This window comes from Salvia hispanica, chromosome 1 (genome assembly GCF_029641045.1).
Source record: "Salvia hispanica isolate PSC_SH4W2 chromosome 1, Shi_PSC_v1, whole genome shotgun sequence".
Classification (NCBI taxonomy): Eukaryota; Viridiplantae; Streptophyta; class Magnoliopsida; order Lamiales; family Lamiaceae; genus Salvia; species Salvia hispanica.
The window spans coordinates 28,728,500-28,748,257 of record NC_142692.1 but is presented as its reverse complement, the minus strand read 5'-3'; the positions used below and the strand labels follow the sequence as shown (position 1 = coordinate 28,748,257).

Sequence of the window (19,758 nt, the reverse complement as noted above, 5' to 3'; positions counted from 1 at the left end):
TAATTTTTTTTTCTCTTCAAAATGACTCTTGTTTGAAACGGAGTACCAAATAATTTCGTGGTATCCGATTCTAAAAAACAAGAAATTGGGCACTTTGTACAATTAATTTAGAGGAAGCACAAATTCATTTGTTATTTTTTTTAATGAATTGATGCAAAGTCTGATTTTGATTAATCAACATTGAATCCAATCCATATACGCCCATGCATAATCTCAATTCGTGTAATACTATTTAATGAGAATTGAAGTTTTCGGATTAAAATAGCAATGTCAATTGAATTTACACGGTAAAAGAGTTGGTACAAAATAACCTTTTATTCTTTGAATTTTTCAAAGATAGTAGTTCTAGTACATATCGAATCTTTTAGGCATTATCGCACGTTCAACTCAATTTTCAAAAATACACAATTTTACAATCTGGAACAAGTTACGTAGACTTTCTAGTATAAAGTCAAAAAATTTATATCTAAATTGTTCACTAGTACAGTATAAACAATTGGACGGAGAACCAGCGTGTGAACTATAGGATTCCAATGGATTAAATTAAAATTTCAACATCCATGATCATGAACACTAGACCACAAAAAAAATGTCTACTAACATTCAAATCGATCATAGTAAAATCACTTTTTCATTGTACGAGTGACGATTCCCATTGATACACAACTTAGTTCCAAACGTACGACGCGTTGAGTTATATGTTTAATAAAAGGGTAAACGAAAAAATTGATTAAATTCTGGTTTTTCTCGTATTTAAAAAAAATATTTATTTCTAGATCCAAATAATATTCAATAATTGATTGTAATTTGTTGGTGTCTAGTTACACATTTTTCCAAAAAAAAGTATTTAAAAAATACAATAAAAGTAGTAGACGACACATAGGAAGTGCAGAAATCTGATGTCGGCCTGTGTGCAAACGTTTTTCATATCCAATAATTTTTCATGTGTTTCACATCATAATCTTGAACACGTTGACAAGCTATTCATCTTCATTTCTCCCACTTTTCTATTTTGCTTTTCATTATTTTGTGTTGCGTCAACATCTTTATAGTAAGACCAGATCAGCAAACCACCATTTTCTCTTTCCAATTTCCTCCTCTTCTCTCTCATCATATAAGCGCACTCTCCTATGCATTCCTATGTTTCCTCCCTTTCTCATCAATCAATAGGGTTTACTTTTTTCTCAGGTATGCTAAACTCTCATATTTCTTCCTCTTCACACCCTCTGCTTCACCTCATATCATTTCTTACACACTAATTGAGCTGCTATTGTGTGCATATTTTTTTTATTTTTTGTGGGAATCACCAGTTTTAATTGTTGCTTCTTCCCTTTTGCTCAATTTGGATATTTACTTGTAGTTTCCCAGTTATCACTGCCTCTAAAGATTCATTTTTTTTGTATTGCTTGACTACCAGTATGAGCAGTTTGGGGGAATTTTATTGAATTTACATTGATGGGGCGATTTTGGGTGGTTTGAAATTTGAATTTCTAGATATTATCTTTTCTTCTAGTTGGTAGTAGAAGAAGAAGAATGGATCCAAGATTTCATGGAATCTTGAATTCTTCGAGTGGAGTTGGATTGGAGAATCAATCAATTTCTGGCTATTCAAATGGGCATAGATTTGGGATTAGTTATCCAGATCAGAAATTAGTGAATGGACATAGAAATCAGGGTTCCTCATTTCAAGAACATGGCATTGGGGGTGTGCATTTGGTCCTAGACCAACCCTTCTCGAACAGGAATGGGGAGGGGGCTGTCTCCAGCTCATTCTTGGACATTGATGATGACTGTGATTTCTCGGATGCTGTCTTGAGGTACATTGATCAGATACTGATGGAGGAGGACATGGAGGAGAAGACTCACATGCTTCAGGAGTCATTGGATTTGCAGGCGAAGGAGAGGTCCTTCTACGAGGTTCTTGGGAAGAAGTACCCGCCTTCGCCACAGAAAGAACCAGGGGCCACTGGCCATGAGTGTGGAGATGATAGTAATCCTAATTTTAGTTGCTTTAACTCAACAACTAGCAGTAGTGATGGAAGTGGATACCTAATTGACATTGTTGATCCGAGTTGGATGATCAGCACTCGCGCGGATCATGATGTCAGTACATCTTGTCGTGCTGCTAAGTCATCCGTTTGCTCCACATTGAATAGCTCGAGCAATTTCCTAGTAGACGGTTGGTTCTCTGACTCTCCAGTGAGCCCCCTTCAAGTACGTGATATGTACAACGAGAACCAGCTCGTGTGGAATTTCAGAAGGGGGGCTGATGAAGCTAGCAAATTCCTTCCTGCCGGGAATAATTTGTTGGTGAGTGCCGGTGTAGACACCTTAGCCACTCAGGATGCGAGGGGAGGGGAGTTTGAGGCTAGAAGCGATGCGGAGAAGCAGTTGCCTTCTGCATCACGGGGAAAGAAGAGTCGTTCTACATCGGACATGGATTTGGAAGAAGAGAGAAGTTGTAAAGTGCTGGCTAATTATGCAGAATCAGACTCAGAACTCCCTGTGGAGGAATTTGATGATGTCTTGCTTCACACGCTGGGGGATCCCGAGAAGAAGTTTGCAGCTTTCAGAGAAGTCCTGCAGAATGCATCTTGCAAGAGGACTCAGCAGAATGGGAAGACGAAACGGCCTACTGGCGGGAGGGGCCGAGCTAAGAAACAGAACAAGAAAAAGGAAGTGATAGATTTGAGAACCCTTTTAATCACCTGTGCACAGGCTGTTGCTGCTGATGATCGTCGGAGTGCCAGCGATCTACTCAAACAGATCAGGCAGCATTCCTCTCCCTATGGTGAAGGGAACCAGAGGCTAGCTCATTATTTTGCTGATGGCCTCGAAGCACGTCTGGCTGGAACGGGTAGCCAGATTCATAAAGCTCTCGTTAGTAAGAAAACAGTCGCAGCCGATTACTTGAAAGCTTACTATACTTACCTAGCATCGTCTCCGTTTAAGAAGATCTCCAATTTTACCTCAAACAAGACAATAATGTTTGAGTCAATAAAAGCAGCACGTGTGCATGTTATAGATTTTGGGATCCTTTACGGCTTCCAGTGGCCGACATTAATCCAGCGTATATCTGACCGAGAAGGTGGTCCTCCAATGCTTCGGATAACTGGCATAGACTTCCCACAGCCTGGCTTCCGACCTGCAGAGAAGATTGAGGAGACAGGGCGTAGATTGGCCCGTTATGCCAAAAAGTTCAATGTGCCATTCGAGTACAATGCTATAGCTAAGAAGTGGGAGAACATCAAATTAGAGGACCTCAATATCAAGGAGGGTGAATTTGTGATCGTAAACAGCATGTATCGGGCCAAGAACTTACTCGATGAGACGGTCCTGGCTGAGAGCTCGAGATCTATGGTTCTTAACTTAATTAGGAAGATCAATCCGGACCTTTTCATACATGGGATAGTAAATGGGGCTTATAGTGCGCCATTCTTTGTCACTCGTTTCCGGGAGGTACTATTCCACTTCTCAGCTCTATTTGACATGCTGGAGACGAACGTGCCTAGGGACCAGCCGGAGAGGATGCTTATTGAGAGGGACATCTTTGGGAGCGAGGCATTGAATGTCATTGCTTGTGAGGGCTGGGAGAGAGTTGAGAGACCCGAAACGTACAAGCAGTGGCAAGTACGTCACCTGAGGGCAGGCTTCACGCAAGTGCCTCTTGATAGGTGGATCATGGAGAGGGCAATCTACAAGGTCAGGACACATTACCACAAAGACTTTGTCATCGATGAAGATAGCCATTGGATGTTGATGGGTTGGAAAGGGCGGATCATCTACGCCATATCGTGCTGGAAGCCCGTTTGAGGGGAGGTTTGTTCTGCATCTCTTGGCTCTCGACTTTCAACATCATCTGACTTCTTCAAGGGTGCGCGTCTGAGTGAATCCTGTTGTCTTTACCCTCAACCAATCATTCGTATTTCGTGTATGTGAAATGAATATGCTATTTGCTGCATTGTTTGCAGCTCATGAAACGAACGGAGGCAGAGGTGGAGGCGAAGGCGTCACGTAGCTTGACAAATTGGTTCCTCCATTGATGAAGGGTAACACTAGAATTTCAATACAGAAGTATTCTTAACTTGTTAATGGTGATAAGAAATCCATAATCTTGTTTGGTTGATGCTGCATTCAATCATGTGTAAAGGAACTATTTGCTAGAAGAGTCTTGGTCACATTTCAAATTATTTGCAAGGTCTCTCTGTATGTTCTTGAATATGATTTGATACTTTAGAAGTGAACTTATGATAGCTCTTGTTTTTGGAGGACTAGTCAGTTGTTTATAAAGTTCATCATGAATTTTATAATAATTTGAGTATTTGGTTTGTTTTATTTTATTTTATTAATTTTAAAATGTAACACTAGCAATTAAAAGAGAATTCGATACCCTATAATGAAGAAGTTGAATGGAGAGTTCTATTTGTGGAATCTAAACCAATGATGCAACGATATAATACCAAAATCATAAATTATTTTAAAGTGGATGTTTCAAATATAGATTGGCTAACCTTTCTCTTTCACAGAGTCAAAAGGCTCGGTTGAGACTCAATTATGTAGGTCCCAAACTAGGCATTGCACAATTTTATAATCACTATCAAATAAGAATCCTGGGATTTAGACAATACCTAAGTGGCCACAATTAAATAAATTCCAATTCACATATAGTGGTCAACTGGTCATGCATGATTTTTTCAATAGCGATATAGCACCAATCAGAAATAAACTAAACTATTTTATTCATGAGATAAACTAGTGATAATCACGATTTGAGTAATGCTCATATATTTCGAATTTCAATTTTTTATTTTATTTTAATAAGTACCATTTTAAGTTGACTGGTTAAAACAACCATTTTCGAGGTAGAGGCATACAGACATATGGTTTTTTCTTTTAATTTCTTTCCTATATCAACACTCAGCACATTTACTCTCTTCAATTCCATTCTCCAATCTCCCAAACAACACGATTTTTTTGTTACTAATTCAAAAATTTGGATCTTTTCTCTTTATTGACGTGCACAAGCGGCTGAGGCCATTAAATGTTAAACAGCAAAGCTTAGCATCATCTAACAAATGAAACTGGGAAAAACTGAAAGTAAAATACCAAAATGAACTGGAAATTCATACTCGAGTTATTTAAATAATAATAAGACTAGATATCAGTTTAAGTGGAATCTATACATATATAAAAAGGCGAGTTTTGGTTTTCTTTTAAAATATTTCCTGGTATCAAATTTGGTGCTCCAAGGAAAAACGTTACTTATAAAGCTCTAGACTCCATTAATCAATTTTAAATTAATTATTCAGTTTTTAACTTTTTTTTAAACTTATTTATCATAATTAACGTGTGAACTTTTAAGTTTTTTATAAAGAATAGTAAACTACAAAAATGCAAGATTTTAATATGAATATTTACTCTATATAAATGTAAAGTAACGGTCAAATAATTTATGACTACTAATGGGTGGGTTTCAAATATTTTATTTTATATTTTTTGTCTAAGAATATACACCATTTGCATTTCCTTCTTGCTTTCACCTAGGGATGTCAATGTAGCCCGCAATCCGTGGGCCGCCCGAGTAGCCCGCCAAATTTACAGGGTTAGGGTTGAAAATTTATAGCTCGATAAAATTACATCCCGATTAGCCCGCACCCGATTAACCCGCAATCCGTTAGGGCCAGACCCGAAAACCCGATAAAATTTATATCGTTCTATTTGTTTGATTCTAATTCGACACTTCATTGGTTATTTTATAGTAACATAGATTACTAAAAAAATAACTTTCACTTTTATATATTAAATATATAAATTATATATTAAATTTTTATTAACATAATAATAGATATATAAATTAGAAACTTCAAATTCACTAAACAATATATTTAAATTTCTAAAACATGCATTAAAATTTCTTGATGTTTATGTTTTATTTTGCATAAATATCAAATATTAGGATTTGATCATGTTTATGTTTGAGTTGAAGCATATATCTCAAATTTGTTATAATTAAATATTTTACATTTTATAAATATAACTAATTTTCACCATTATTTATTGGATTGATCGCATGTTAATTTTATCGCTAGCAATCCGATTAGCCCGATGGGATAGCCCGAAACCCGAGCTTTTAGGGTTAGAGTCGAACTTTTATAACCCGAAAAAATACAACCCGATTAGCCGCACCCGATTGACCCGCAACCCGAATAGGGTTGGCCCGAAATCCGGTGGGCTGACCTGATTGACATCCCTACTTTCACCCATTGTATAAAAGGTCAGCAGGATTCTTACTCTTTTATTAATAGTAGCATATTTTTGTTCAATCTATTCTATCTACTTTTTTTGTATGATTATTATGTTACTAACACTGTGGTCTTTCTATAGGAAGGAAACTGAAAACCATGGAATTCAGCATAACTACGTCAATGGAGAAGGAGTAACAAAGACAGTGGATATATAATCCTGTGAGAGAGAGTGAAAGGCGACGACCTAAAGCCCGAGACATAGGCCGTCGAGAGATACTCATGTGAGAGAAGGTGAAATAAAAACAACACTTTTAAATCCTATTTTGTTGATCATTCTCTGGTTGAGTGATGTTAGTTCATATATATAAACTTTTTCTTAGTGTTTTGTTTTTTGTTTTTTAGTTTAATTTTTTTTAAATTTTAGCTATAATAGATATTTTTTTATAATATTTGTATCGATAACGCTTTTCATATTCGTTGTCAATTTCGTCACTTTCATAGTTTTAAAGTAGGAAAACACTCAAAGTTAACGAAATGTCGAGAGAAAGCAAATTAAGAAGATGAAGAACACAAGATATCACATTGTTTTCGCGCAAATGAAAAAATTATCATTTGGAGATTAAGGAGGAATATAAGGTCAACGGTAGATTGGGAGAGAAATAAGTATGAGAGAAAAGTTGTGGTGCTCTGATGGTGTTATTGGTTGGATTTGTACTTACTATTTCTTCTTCTTCTTCTTCTTCTTCTTCTTCTTCTTCTTCTTCTTCTTCTTCTTCATTTTGCTATTTGTATTATTGTATAATAAAGGTTGTTTATCTTTTTTGTTTTTATGGCGGTATCATTGTCCTTCTAATATTTTTTAGTTGTATATAAATATTTTATGTCCATTTCATATTAATAGTATTTTAGTATTGAAGTGTGTATGTTGTTACATAGTATATAGTATTTTTTTATTTTATGTAATTATGCTGTTTCTCATTTTATTTACAATCCCAAATTAATAAAATAAATATTTTAGGTCGCGCATAGCGCGGGTGGGTTCACACTATAATATCCAGGTTATGATCATAGAAGGTTACACATAATTTACATGTGCTAGCAGCAGTGCAGAAGAATTGCTGAATATCTGGGAATAATACCTCTCATCTGTGAAACCTCTTATTGCGAATGAAAAGACTAAGAAGAATTAATCGGTCATGGTGAAAGAAATGACTCTTGTACGAAAACAGACGATGTTTAATCAGAAACGAGAAGTGGCTTGAGAAAATAGAGCCCTAAAATCCTTGGTTGGTGTACCGGATCCCTCAGGCTTAGAAGCGAGATCAAAAGCTTTGAATTTCGCCTCCTCAAAGCTTAGTGCCTGATAAGTTAATGTTGTCAGAAGAAGAATCAGCATATATTGTGTGAGTGAACAGGATAACATTGCTACCTGAATACAGGTTTCTGCAACATCAGCCCTTGCGATTGTCTTTGTTTCTGTCTCAAGAAGTTCATCGTCTTTTCCAATCAGCAGCTCTCTTATACCGCCATCTTTATCTTGCAGACCTCCAGCCCTAGATCAACCGATTAAGAGATGAAAAATTACAAGAATGCAAGATTACTATGATCTGAAAATTTGATCCATGAAATTTACAGATAAGGTGGCTTATTGACACTAAAAGTGTGAATCTTTTCAAGATGTAGAAAAAAAGTAAGCAATACCGAATTATGGTGTATGGTATTCCCGAGTCAGCCAGATATTGTTCGGCCTTTCTCTTCCAAACCTGCGATTCAAGAAGAAACATATGAACCCACGAAACAGTGCAGCCTAGGAGTGACTAGTTGCTGATATTGAATCATGCAACACAGCATTTATGGAGTTTATAACTGAGTGAAAATGTGTGATAGAGTGAAAGCCAAGAAGCAACCTAATCTTGGATTTCAACAATGAAAAAATCAATGAAACAGGAGGACGAACCAAGATATTTCCGTTTCCCAGGCTATTTAGAGGGTGATTTGGATTTGTTCCTCCCATTGATCCAACTAAAACAATCTGCTTCACTCCAGCAGCTATAGCTGTTCAACACAACACGTCTTTTTGAGAAACACAATAGGAAACAGGTAACTAGGCAATTGAAGCATAAGCACGGGCCGCACCAGCATCTATTTGGTTCTTTTGCCCAATCCAATCAACCTAGAATCAAGAAAATGAGGCCAGATACATTAGTGACTGGGAACAATTAAAATCTAGCAGCAGTAACAACAGGCGAAAACAGAAAACCTGTTGGGGAAATGTTCCTTCTTCAAAATAGAATTCTGGCCTTCCACCTTGAGAGAAGTCGAAGCCAGGTTTTATCTTCGGCACAGCACTAGTGAGAATTATAAGAGCATCAATCCCCTGAATAGCTGGAACAATGCTATCAGCATCTCTTACATCCCCAACGTAAACATCGTCTTCACCACCGATGCTCTCCTTGCTCTCCGGTGTTCGTACCAAACCCCTTGCAGTATACTGATCCACCCTCTCCTTTAGTTTCTTGTAAACAATTTGCCCTGCAACCAAACAACACGTCACAGCGAATGATCAAGAAAAACTCACACCAAGGTGAGAAAACTGAGGCTAATTAAGTCAGCGCAGCAAGCAAAATGAAGGATGACTAAAGAAATCTAATTGTTCTAAAACAGCAACTCCAATTTTTTAACAGCAAGGCACAAACTAGGGTTTTATTTCTTCCTCTGTTTCTTAATTTTGCAGGGCCATCAAGTTGATTAATGATAATTCACCTCTTTCCAACATTTTCACAATTTTAAAGGAGCAACACATTTTCGCCTCATAATTTTGAAAACCCTCACATTCATCGCAAAATCAAACAAAACCAACAAAATTAATGAATCCTTTGAAGTGGAGTAATAAATCAGTCTACATTATATATACCATGCTAAGTGCAAACAAACAAATTCGAAATCATGCACATAATAATCCAACATTGAAGCGATGAGAGAAAGTTGATGTTATACCAGTTCGACCGCCGGCACCGGTGACAAGAACAGTGCTTTTGCTTGAGGTAGACATGATAATTGTGGCTCTTCGAGGCTGAGAAAATCGGAATGCAGAGGAATTGGGGAAAGCAGCCCTAGAAATAGGGAATGTGTGGATAGGATTGAAGGTCCAGCAATTATGAGTGGCGGCTGAGGTGAGTGAGACATTTGCCATAGCTGCTACTAATACGGATCTTTGTCCATGCGACGGCGGCCGCCGGAGCTCAGAATTTTTTATTCAGCAAATCAGAGTAGTCTGCCGCAGTTTTGCTGATTTTCTTATCCGTTTTTCAAGCTTCCATCTTATCTCAATCAACCACATCTAATAATAATAATAATAATAATAATGTCTTCATCCATAAAAATAATCTTTAACTCTGGACGAGTTTAAATTTTTTAATACAAATGTTAAATCAGAAAATAGATAAAAACAAAAAAAAAATAGGACTGATTTATTCGAGAAAAAAAACTTACTGGTAGAGATTAATTTTGTTGGATCTCACAAAATGAAAAAATTATTACTAGCACTACTAAAATAAAAAAATACTATAACTACTACTAAAATAAAAAAAAAATACTCCTTGATTCGATTTAGTGTAGATTAAAATTCTAAGTCTTTGCTTCGATTCATGTTCAATTTTTTAGTATCCCAAGATTTTCCTAAACTAAAGCATCCTTCAATCCTTGGGCTTGATTTTTCATTTCCGGATTTTTGGGCCCAACTCTTTATTTATGTTCTTCATTTTCAGAGCCATGGCAAAAATGTGATTTCGGCGGTTAAATTATCATTAAACTCATCCGTAATAAGTCATATAGGTAATTAATAGCGTTGATTGCTATTAATCAATTATCAATAATAATTCATCGTTATTATTTAATCTTTTTTACTGTTAATTATGACTGATATTTTCCCACCAATATAAATGAAAATCCATGAATTTGTTATTGTGTTATGATAAAATTCGATCTAACTATATTTGTGGCGTATGTTATATCAATTGCAATTAATCCCCAAAAATGGGATCTAATAATTTTTGTAAGCACAAATCATCCTCTGCACGTCCACTACTCTTAGTTAAGAACAAGTGTATTAAAGAGAGAATTTTGGCTTTCGAAAACGAAAGTCGAAAATATGAAAGGGGATTAAAGTTTACAAAACACATGAATCTCATTCTACACTTCGCTGTCAAAAATTGGCTACCTAAATAAAGCTCATATTTTCTTTCCTTTTTCTCATCGATACGTGTCATGATATAATTTGATCTCGATTTGACATAGTGGAATGTAGAATATCGATAATATGAAATGTCTTCATCCCTGCGAGCTCGTAACAAAAAGTTTAGTAATATTTTTATTTCGGCTTTTTAATTATTGTAAAATCATCAAATTTATAAATCAAATTATAGTCAGAACTCCATTTATTCCAAATAATCTGGATAATTGTTAAAACTATTAACTTTTATCTCACATCGACTTTGTGAAGATCCTAACTCCTCTATATAAATATGAATAATCTTATCCCTTAAAAGACATTTTAAGGAGTGAGTAGCTCATTTTTTAATATGGTATCAAAGCGGGCCCAAGTCGAAGATGGATTGTATCTCTTTATCTTTTTACTTGCCTACCCACGTGATGGAAGTCCGATGTGTCATTCCGGCCCAAATATGAGGGGGCGTGTTAAAACTATTAAATTTTGTCCTACGTCGACTTGTTAATGATCTTAGCTCTTCTATATAAGTATGGATAATTCTCCATTTTATAAAGCCTTTTAAGCGGTTAGTGGTCTATTTCTAATAATAATACTCCCTCCCTTCCATAGTAATGGAGGCAAAACTTTTTGACACGGAGATTAAAAAAAATTGTGTTAAGTGAGTTAAGTAAAAAGAGAATAAAGTGAAAAATGAAAAAGGTAGAGAGATGAAGATAGAAAAAAGTTAGAGAGAGTAAAGTAGGTGTGGAAAAATGTGTTGACTTTTACTAAAAAGAGAAATGACTCTATTACTATGGAACGGACGGAAATGGAAAAATGCCCCTATTACTATGGAACGGAAGGAGTAGTTAAGAAGAATTAAAAATCTTAATACATGAGACTAAAAATTCTTATTGTGATATTTGTAAAATCGTTTGAACCATACGCATTTAAAAGTCGCATAAAAATGCTATGCGGAGGTTGTCATAGTTCTCATAGTTATACTTCCTCCGTCCACAAACACCGTCCACAAACAATAGATCACTTTTGCCATTTTGGAACATCCACAAAAAATAGATCACTTTCTTAAAATGGAAAGTTTATCTCTTATACTTTACCCACTTTTTCTTCCATCTCTCATACTTTACTCACTTTTTCTCCCTATGTCTCTTACTTTACCTACTTTTTCTCCTCTTCTCTCTTATTTTACCAATTCTACATTAAAACCCTGCTATACACAAAGTAATCTATTTTTGTGGACAGAGGGAGTAATTGGTTTATATTTGAACTATATGATTATATTCTAATTTTTTTATTTGGGGATGGTGACCGGTGAGATTTAATCTCTAAATATCTAGTTACATGACATATGGTTACAATGTTTAGTGCCCGAAGGAACATTTCAACTATATTCTTCAGTCTGTATATACATATGGGCAATGAAAAATTATAAAAGCTGGTTAAATTTTCAAAATTTTTAAATATTAGCCAAAAAATTAATGAAGCATGGATTTATTTATAATCGTCCCATATTGAAATTTTCTGGTGAAATTTATATCGTTAATAAAGAAATTAGATATAGACGTTACCACCGATGAACTAAGCGACGTCGTCAATTCATATAAAAAACAATACGATTTAGTTAATGAACATCTACAATATATAACAAGTAGATGATCATATTTTTTCATCTTAAATAATTGCAGAGAAATTCAAATTTTATGTTTTCAAGTTGATTTTTCACAGGCAAATCCAAATTGATTAAACTAAGTGTTTTTTCTAATAATTTAACAATGTATATATAATTATGATCGTGACATCAAATCAAAATGATCAAACTACGTGACTTTTCTAATAATTTAACCATGTGTATATAATTATGATTATGACATTGGATAGGGACTAATAGACCACTAGGATTATTTACTAAATATACATAATGGGAGCATGACAACACAAATGCGTGACTAGAAAAAGTAGTTTAGCATTAAGGGAACACGACAATATTAAATAAATATAATGGTTCAATGATGTATAAGTATGAGGTAAAAACTCACCGTCCTATATCACTCTTAAAGTCACTAATGGAAATAAAATAATCTTGGCCATTTAGTTTGACTATGATTAATCCTACAAATAATATTTGACATGTCAATCCCACAGTCTCCCCATTTCTAAAAGTGACAAGATATTATGGACAACACTCTTGCACTAAGAAAAATGAATTGTGACGTGCTTGTGAGTTGACCAAGCGATAGAGAGATTAATAATGTTTGAGGTTAAAGGTCTAAAATTTAAATATTCTGTAGCGCGACTTTTAAATTTATATTCATTTAACCATTAAAAAAACCCTAGTTACGTGCAATATTTACTTTGTTGTGTGGCCATTGTCCTTTGGAGACAAATTTTTATATTTAAAGATGATACTAGTAAATTCGGGCCAAAATACATTTACAAAACTAACAATCATAATGATGTATGCTATTATTGAATATTTTGAGACTATCAACATTTCAACAAATCAAAAGATGGATGGAGTCATTAATGTCATTTTCTAACTTATGTCAAAAGTAGTTGGTTATCTACCCCCAAATAATACTCCATATTTTATTTACACGAGCAACAAAGATCACAATGCATGTAGTACTTCAAAATGTACTAGTACTACATTGAGTGGTCACAAATAAAGCAAAAGGCCAACACATTATTATTGCAAGAAAATGAACCAACATCTTATTAGATGATACCATTTCCAACATAGAATTTACATCATTAATGGACAAGTAGTAACATGGAACTTAGAAATTTGCAATGAAATGAAATAGTTAGGTTAAATATTAAGTTAAGCTATGACAGAAGTCTCCACAGCCACCCCTGAGTAGTTAGCCTCAGCTGGCTTCTCCGCTTCCCACAGCTCCGGTATCGCCTCTCGGAGATTATGAATGCTTTCTAGTGCATAATCTGCACCCTTCACTCTCTGTGATTTCCCAATCTGCATCAACAATTGCTCTAATTTAGACTATAAACACTCCGAATTTTCACTAAAGACTCATATGTAGAATCATAAGTTCTTGCAATCTTGTGTTAATGATTCGAACAACTCACCAGCACGGTGTCTAGTCCAACGCGTTTCCCAGATTGAATGTTACGGACACTGTCCTCGAAAAAGAGCTGCAGATCAAGACAGTTAAAATAAGTATATATGTCTGAAATTCTGAATCAAGAATGTTAGTTCTTAGCATGATGTCTCAGATATGAAACAAACTTACTGTTCTACGAGGATCGATCTTGGCAATCTCGAGAGCAATTTCTATGGCAGATTCCGAGGGCTTGCAAACTATAGGAGTCTTAGGCAATCCAGATTGCTCTGCATTAGGCTTATTGAAATGTGCAATAATGTCAAATATCTGAGTCCTTTTGGGAGCCGGTTTTGAGCCCAAAAAGGCGATATCATCCTCATCATCCGATGCAACGCTCTTGTGGACAGGATTGAGAGTCTCGAAGCAGATTATGCTCTCAAAACAGTCCTCAAGGCCTAGTCTCCTCAGCACCTTGACGGCGTGGATGTGATCACCATTGGTGAAGATCTGATCATAGTTCAACAATTGATGAATGTCAACAAAACTTCAACCAACCACATGTTCTAAAAAGTTCCAAAAAACACGAGAAATGTGCTCACGATCTTGGGGATAGGCACGCTCAGCAAGAGGCTCCTCAACACAGGATCCGGCTTCAGATTCTCATAAGGCAACCTCCCATGAACAATGCTGTGATACTCATCATAGTCGAAATCATAGCCAATTGCCTGCAAAACAGCGATCCGTTGTGTTATGATCCTTCTTAGTCTTTTTTCAGACAAAACTATGTCAAGACAACCTATATATGTACAAATGCTCACCCTAAGACCAGCCATTGTTGTGCCATAGTTTTTGTACAAAAGGTCACATAGTGAAGGGATTTTGCGCTCTTCAATGCCCAAGTTTTCGACCATGAATGCTGGAATGACAATTAAACATTTATGACATTACATCAAAGGGAAAATCGAAGTACTAATCGAAGCAGAGAGAGATCTATATACATACCTTGAATGTTTTTGAGAACTGAAGTTGCTAGGCCGGAGCTAAGAGGGTAGAGGGTGTCATCAAGATCTAAACAAGAATTAAAGAATAAAGACAGTCAGTCACATTTCATTTCATTACATAACAAAGAATAGATGAATTTGGATCTTCAATTACCAAATAGGAGGCAGTCATATTTAGACCTCTGCACCTGCCCGAATCGATCCTCGTATGCCATCTTGATCTAGAAAAGCTAGAAAATGTGAGCATTATGTTTCATAACTAAGAAAAATGCACTAAACTCAGCATGTAGATTCAGATTAATTAGTACTTGTGCAATTTCATAGCTCATGAGCAAATGTTGGCATTTTTATTCTCTATATGCTAGAGCTACAGAGTTACTATTAATTATTGAAATGTAAAAACATTAATATTAGTGTTATTTATATACGTATTTCCATTAATAAAACCATATTATATATGCACCAAAAAAATTACTGAAAATGGTAACTAGTAAATTACCTAAAAGGAAAATGGATTGAAAAATGAAGAGGAAAAATGGGATAGCAGAATTTCGAAAGTGAGAGTTTGTGTATGTAAGCAGAAGAGTGAAGGAAGAGGGAGGGGGAGGAGACTCGTTTGGTTATGACCTGTTTAAATAGACCAACCTTTGCGTGTTTTTACTTTAATTATTTCACTATTACTACTATTGTTTAATTGATTTGAGTGTAAATCAAATGAACACGTTTACTTAATTTTTCAGGGAATCTCAGACTTAATAATTAATGTCCGATCCGTTCTAAACACGTCTACACTTGAAATCCCATTTTCGCCCTTTGTTAAGGAGGTTGGTCAAGTTTGATCTATAGTTAATTAGGAGTAATTTCATAAACAGAAAAGTGCAAGTTTAAATCTTAAGTATCACTATCAGCAATCAGCATACTTTCAAATTATGCTCATTTATTTCAGTCACGCAATAGATAAATAAAAGTTACTGTATTTAAAATGTGATGAATTACATAATTTTAAACTTATTTGAATATCTTATCTTTTACTCCAAACCATAATTTATAGTTAACCCCCTAAATGTATGGGATACAAATGAATCTCATAAATAGGAATTGCTTCCGATATTGGATAAATTACTAGTACTAATTATTCATAAGTAAAGTTTTATCCAAAGCGAACAATACTATGAATTCGGATGCACCGTGTACATGATTAATCCTATAAAGTTCATTTATGTAATTGTGTAAGCATTAAAATTAACTACGTACCTTTAACTTATTTTTTAGGCTTATTTTTTTGGAATTTTACTTGGATTAATAATATCGCTCTACAAGTCTCAATGTAAGAATCAAAATTAAGCTAATATTTGGGGGAGAATTAAATTAACTACTCAACGCGGTGAAAATATACAAGAGCAAAGATCTGTGGTTGGTTGCACGTTGAAAATATGTGAATTTAGAGAATTTATTAATCTTAAGATGGGTTTGACTATGTGGCACTTTCCTTTCGTATTCTTGGATGTAGCCTTCAAAGTCTGTAACTGAGTTCGATGACATTCAAAATCCAAACTATTAATTAGTTTATAATATATAATGGGCCATTAATAAATGTGTTAAGTTAGGGATTACTCTATTAATAATGCACTGTCACTGTATTCTTTTCCCGCTCGAGATATTTTTTAATTGGATGAATGTTTATGGGTGATCAATATATCTGTAATTCGAATAATCCAATATAACCAAACTAAAAAATATTAAATACTTAATAAATATTCAAAATATATTTATATTTCGAGTTTGATTTATTTCTTTGGTATAAAAAATACAAAAAATTATACTATATCTTTAAATATTATAATACTACTTAAATATAATTTTTTTCATTAAAACAAGTACTACCTCCATTTGTCATATATTTACTACTTAAATATAATAGTTTATTCAGTTCATCAGTTGGTAAATGTCTCGCGAGTAAAATAATAAATGTTGCACTTGGTATGTTTTAAACTAATCTATCATCAAATCTCAAATAAAAAACGAGGATCATATCGAGCAATGTCCTATATATACCCTATTTATCATCAAAAGTTTAAAAAAAGAAACGAGATTGGTTTCTAAGAGCCCTCAACTAAGTACCACTCTTTAATGATGAAAAATCAAACTTTACAGCTAATAATTTGATTTGATTTTTCAAATTTCCACCTTGCACATAATGAACCAAACTAGTGTACTTTAATTTAATTCCATTTGACACTAAATTATTAATGAATTTAAGGAGCAAGCTGTATTTTTATAAATAAAATATAACAATAAAGAAGAAAGAGAAAAATGAAATTGTGGATCTGTTCATCACTAGCTAAGAATTGGCTAAATAAGGTTTTGAAAAGAATTGGTGTGGACAATACAAACACATATAAATTTTGTAGTGTTGCTATATTGCTTTCCAGCTATAAAGTTTGTAGTTTCCTTAGTTACAAAGGTTAGCTCCCACCAATTCATATGCCCTCTACCTCCCCACAAAACGAATTTAAGTGACTACCAAAATAATCTCATTTTGTTATACTTATAGTTAATGTATATAACACTGATCATATTTAATTTTTTCTGTAAATAGTGTACAATATATGAGGCATTCAAAAATGATAAAATATTCACTATTTTATTAGACTGAGTGATTATAAAAAAAAATCAATAGTAATTCCAAAATTCTATAAATTATTCTCCGATCCGACGTTGTCAATGCGGCAACCAGGAAAGCATGTACCAATAGATTTTATAGTTTGTGAAAAATAAAACTAATAACTATAAGACAATTGATTGATTCATCAATTATTATACTTTCCTACACTGAGTGATTTCAATCGAAGCAAGTTACAGTAAAATATAGTAGTATAGTTCACTATTAATTTACAACTTGGCGTCAAAATGATTCAATCTACGTGTTTTTTTATGTATATATTAATATTTCTTTGACTTTTAATTAATCAACAATCTTTCTAACCAGTAGGCGTTATCCATGACAACCTCGCAAGTTATAATCTAGTAACATAAAATTTGTGTGCTTTTAAAATATTAGTGATTAAATAAATCAACAGTTTACTACGAATTCAATTTTAGAGAGGCACCTAAGGTCGTCCATAATGGTGACCTGAAAATCAATCTCATTTTAGCTACAATACATTCAGATTCTTTCAGCCACAATTCAATTTTTCTATTTCTTCATATTTTTATTATTCTCTACTTTTATATATTAATTCAAATTTCTACTGATTCTACATATGCAAAATCGAAAAATACAAGGCAAAAAATATGGTAAACATTTCCGGTCAAAAGGAAACTACCATATCATTTCTTTTTGTAATAAAGTCTTTTACCAATTTATGAGTCCAAAGCTAGTGTTACTTTTCGAATTAATATTATTTAAAAAATTGAACTTTATAAATGAAAACCGATTTGAATATAAAAAAGGTTGGTTTTGTAATAAAATAGATTCTAAAAATATATGTTGTGACGGCCGTGTGGCTTCCAGTTGCACCGCAAAGGCGGCAGGCAGGTCTAGTTTTGAGTAACTAAGGATTTTTTTCAAGAACTGCAAATCAGCCTACAACACAAGTACTGCAAATCAGTCAAGAACGTGTGTCGTGTAGTATGGATGCCCCGAGGAAATGTAACAAATTTAAGGAAAGGATCTATAATTTGAATACACATTTATTTCATAAATTTTCCACGTGAATGTAATTAAAACGTGTGAACGCATAGATTTTTTGGAGAGTAGATAAGATAAAATTAAATATATCATGTTGAATGTTCATACTGAAAATGACTAGTATATAAATTATTTTTGTTAATCATAGAGACGAGTACATCCTAATTGGAGTTTACACCATTTGATCTGCACGAACCCCGAATTTTGTAGCGCGATCCCATTTATTTTAAATAATATCCATATTCGTGGTAATTATATCACGGTGTTATTTTAAATATATGTATCCTTATAAATAAGTAATACTTTCCATGTCCCTTTCAAGATGGTCACCTTTCCTTTTTTGTTTATTCCAATGAAGATAACCATTTTCTAATTTTGAAAATAACATCCTCTCTCTTCTCTTCTAATTAAAATATTCAACTACATTTTTTTTCTTTATTTTATTTCACCTAACAATACTTCATAAAATCTCGTACCATTCAAGAATGTGGCCATCCTACTTAAAATCTCGTACCTTTCAAGAATGTGGCCATCTGAAGTAGGATGGAGGGAGTAATTAACTAGTTAACTAGTTAGACGTGACTATATCATCACTATTTTGGGACTTATCTATCAGTCATCATTATGATTAGATTAGCATCAATTATTACATTAATAAAACTACACTTTAAACTCTTTTAATCAAAACCTTGTGATGTCTCAATTATTTGGACCTCCTTTGCTGGATGGCTCTGCTCATGACACACACAAAAACACTACATATACATGTATAAATAATAATAGATGGTGAAGTAGTAACAGTACTATTTTGTAATTATTCAAAAATTGTCGTTTTAGTAAGCGAGGTAGTTGTGTGAAAGCAACACCAACGGAGATCTCATTGTTGCATCACGCTTGCAATAAAATGGGAATCTAATAAATTATTATGGGTCGTCATCACATGAAGTTGCCTAAACAGGTCTTAAATATCGCTTAAATAAAAGATTATGAGTTGGATGATGATATGATATGTACTTTCTTTTTAATATAAATAGTAGGTAAGCCTAATTGGAAGCTTGATATGAGACAATTATTCTTGTGATTCGGTATTTGTATAAAAGGATACTACTGTTCAGGATTTCTCTATTGATAACTTGAACGGCAATAGAAATTGGACGTGTTCAAGGAGGTCAAAGAAAGATAATCTATGGTGAGTAGAAGCGATCAAGTATGTCTTTTAGGTATAGTTGCAAGATGATCTCCACTTATCATACACTTCTCAATAGTTTTATGATTTTTTTGTGGACTTTTGCTTTTGCTTGAATATATTGCTTTGTATTTGTCTTTGGAGTTTTCGTCGTTTAAGTCTTTGACATTAACAAAGGTATACTAGTATAGTCTATAAGATACAAAAATAACAAAATATTTTATATAGTGGAAGATGGAATTATTGGAGTACGTAGTGTATTGTTTAAAGTTTTGCTAGAAGGTGCAATATTTTTGGAAGCTTATGACCAATAATGCTCCATTAAGTAGACATACTAAAACAAGTTGT

At 34.0% G+C, this 19,758-nt stretch overlaps 3 protein-coding genes across 7 annotated transcripts; 1 reads left to right on the top strand and 2 right to left on the bottom strand.

The window, feature by feature from the left end:
* The first annotated feature begins 924 nt into the window (after nt 1–924).
* LOC125223310 (scarecrow-like protein 9) lies at nt 925–4,335 on the top strand. Of its 3 annotated transcripts, none has more exons than XM_089063090.1 (3): nt 925–1,188; nt 1,514–3,819; nt 3,972–4,335. In XM_089063090.1, the coding sequence occupies exons 1-2, from the start codon at nt 1,131–1,133 to the stop codon at nt 3,811–3,813; spliced, it is 2,358 nt and encodes a 785-aa protein (XP_088919216.1). In that variant the 5' UTR covers nt 925–1,130; the 3' UTR covers nt 3,814–3,819; nt 3,972–4,335. The 3 variants fall into 3 exon arrangements, 1 of the variants encoding a protein (XP_088919216.1); XR_016134639.1 differs by having other exon boundaries at nt 926–1,188; nt 1,514–3,874; XR_007176696.2 differs by having other exon boundaries at nt 927–1,188; nt 1,418–3,874.
* A 2,907-nt stretch (nt 4,336–7,242) lies between these two features.
* Nucleotides 7,243–9,583, bottom strand: LOC125224207 (uncharacterized protein At5g02240-like). Its single transcript, XM_048127568.2, has 7 exons — nt 9,243–9,583; nt 8,506–8,777; nt 8,382–8,418; nt 8,203–8,300; nt 7,947–8,008; nt 7,675–7,798; nt 7,243–7,605 (listed from the first exon to the last, which is right to left on the bottom strand). Exons 1-7 carry the CDS (start codon nt 9,436–9,438, stop codon nt 7,486–7,488), a joined length of 909 nt encoding a protein of 302 aa, XP_047983525.1. The 5' UTR covers nt 9,439–9,583; the 3' UTR covers nt 7,243–7,485.
* Nucleotides 9,584–13,136: 3,553 nt separating this feature from the next.
* On the bottom strand, nt 13,137–15,173 carry LOC125219848 (suppressor of disruption of TFIIS-like). 3 transcript variants are annotated; one of them, XM_048121927.2, is made up of 8 exons: nt 15,033–15,173; nt 14,688–14,754; nt 14,535–14,600; nt 14,351–14,448; nt 14,132–14,257; nt 13,722–14,039; nt 13,558–13,623; nt 13,137–13,444 (listed from the first exon to the last, which is right to left on the bottom strand). In XM_048121927.2, the coding sequence occupies exons 2-8, from the start codon at nt 14,746–14,748 to the stop codon at nt 13,295–13,297; spliced, it is 885 nt and encodes a 294-aa protein (XP_047977884.1). In that variant the 5' UTR covers nt 14,749–14,754; nt 15,033–15,173; the 3' UTR covers nt 13,137–13,294. The 3 variants fall into 3 exon arrangements, with proteins under 3 accessions (XP_047977884.1, XP_047977885.1, XP_047977883.1); XM_048121928.2 differs by having other exon boundaries at nt 14,688–14,763; nt 15,033–15,136; XM_048121926.2 differs by lacking the exon at nt 15,033–15,173 and adding an exon at nt 14,842–14,931.
* Between the last annotated feature and the right edge of the window lie 4,585 nt (nt 15,174–19,758).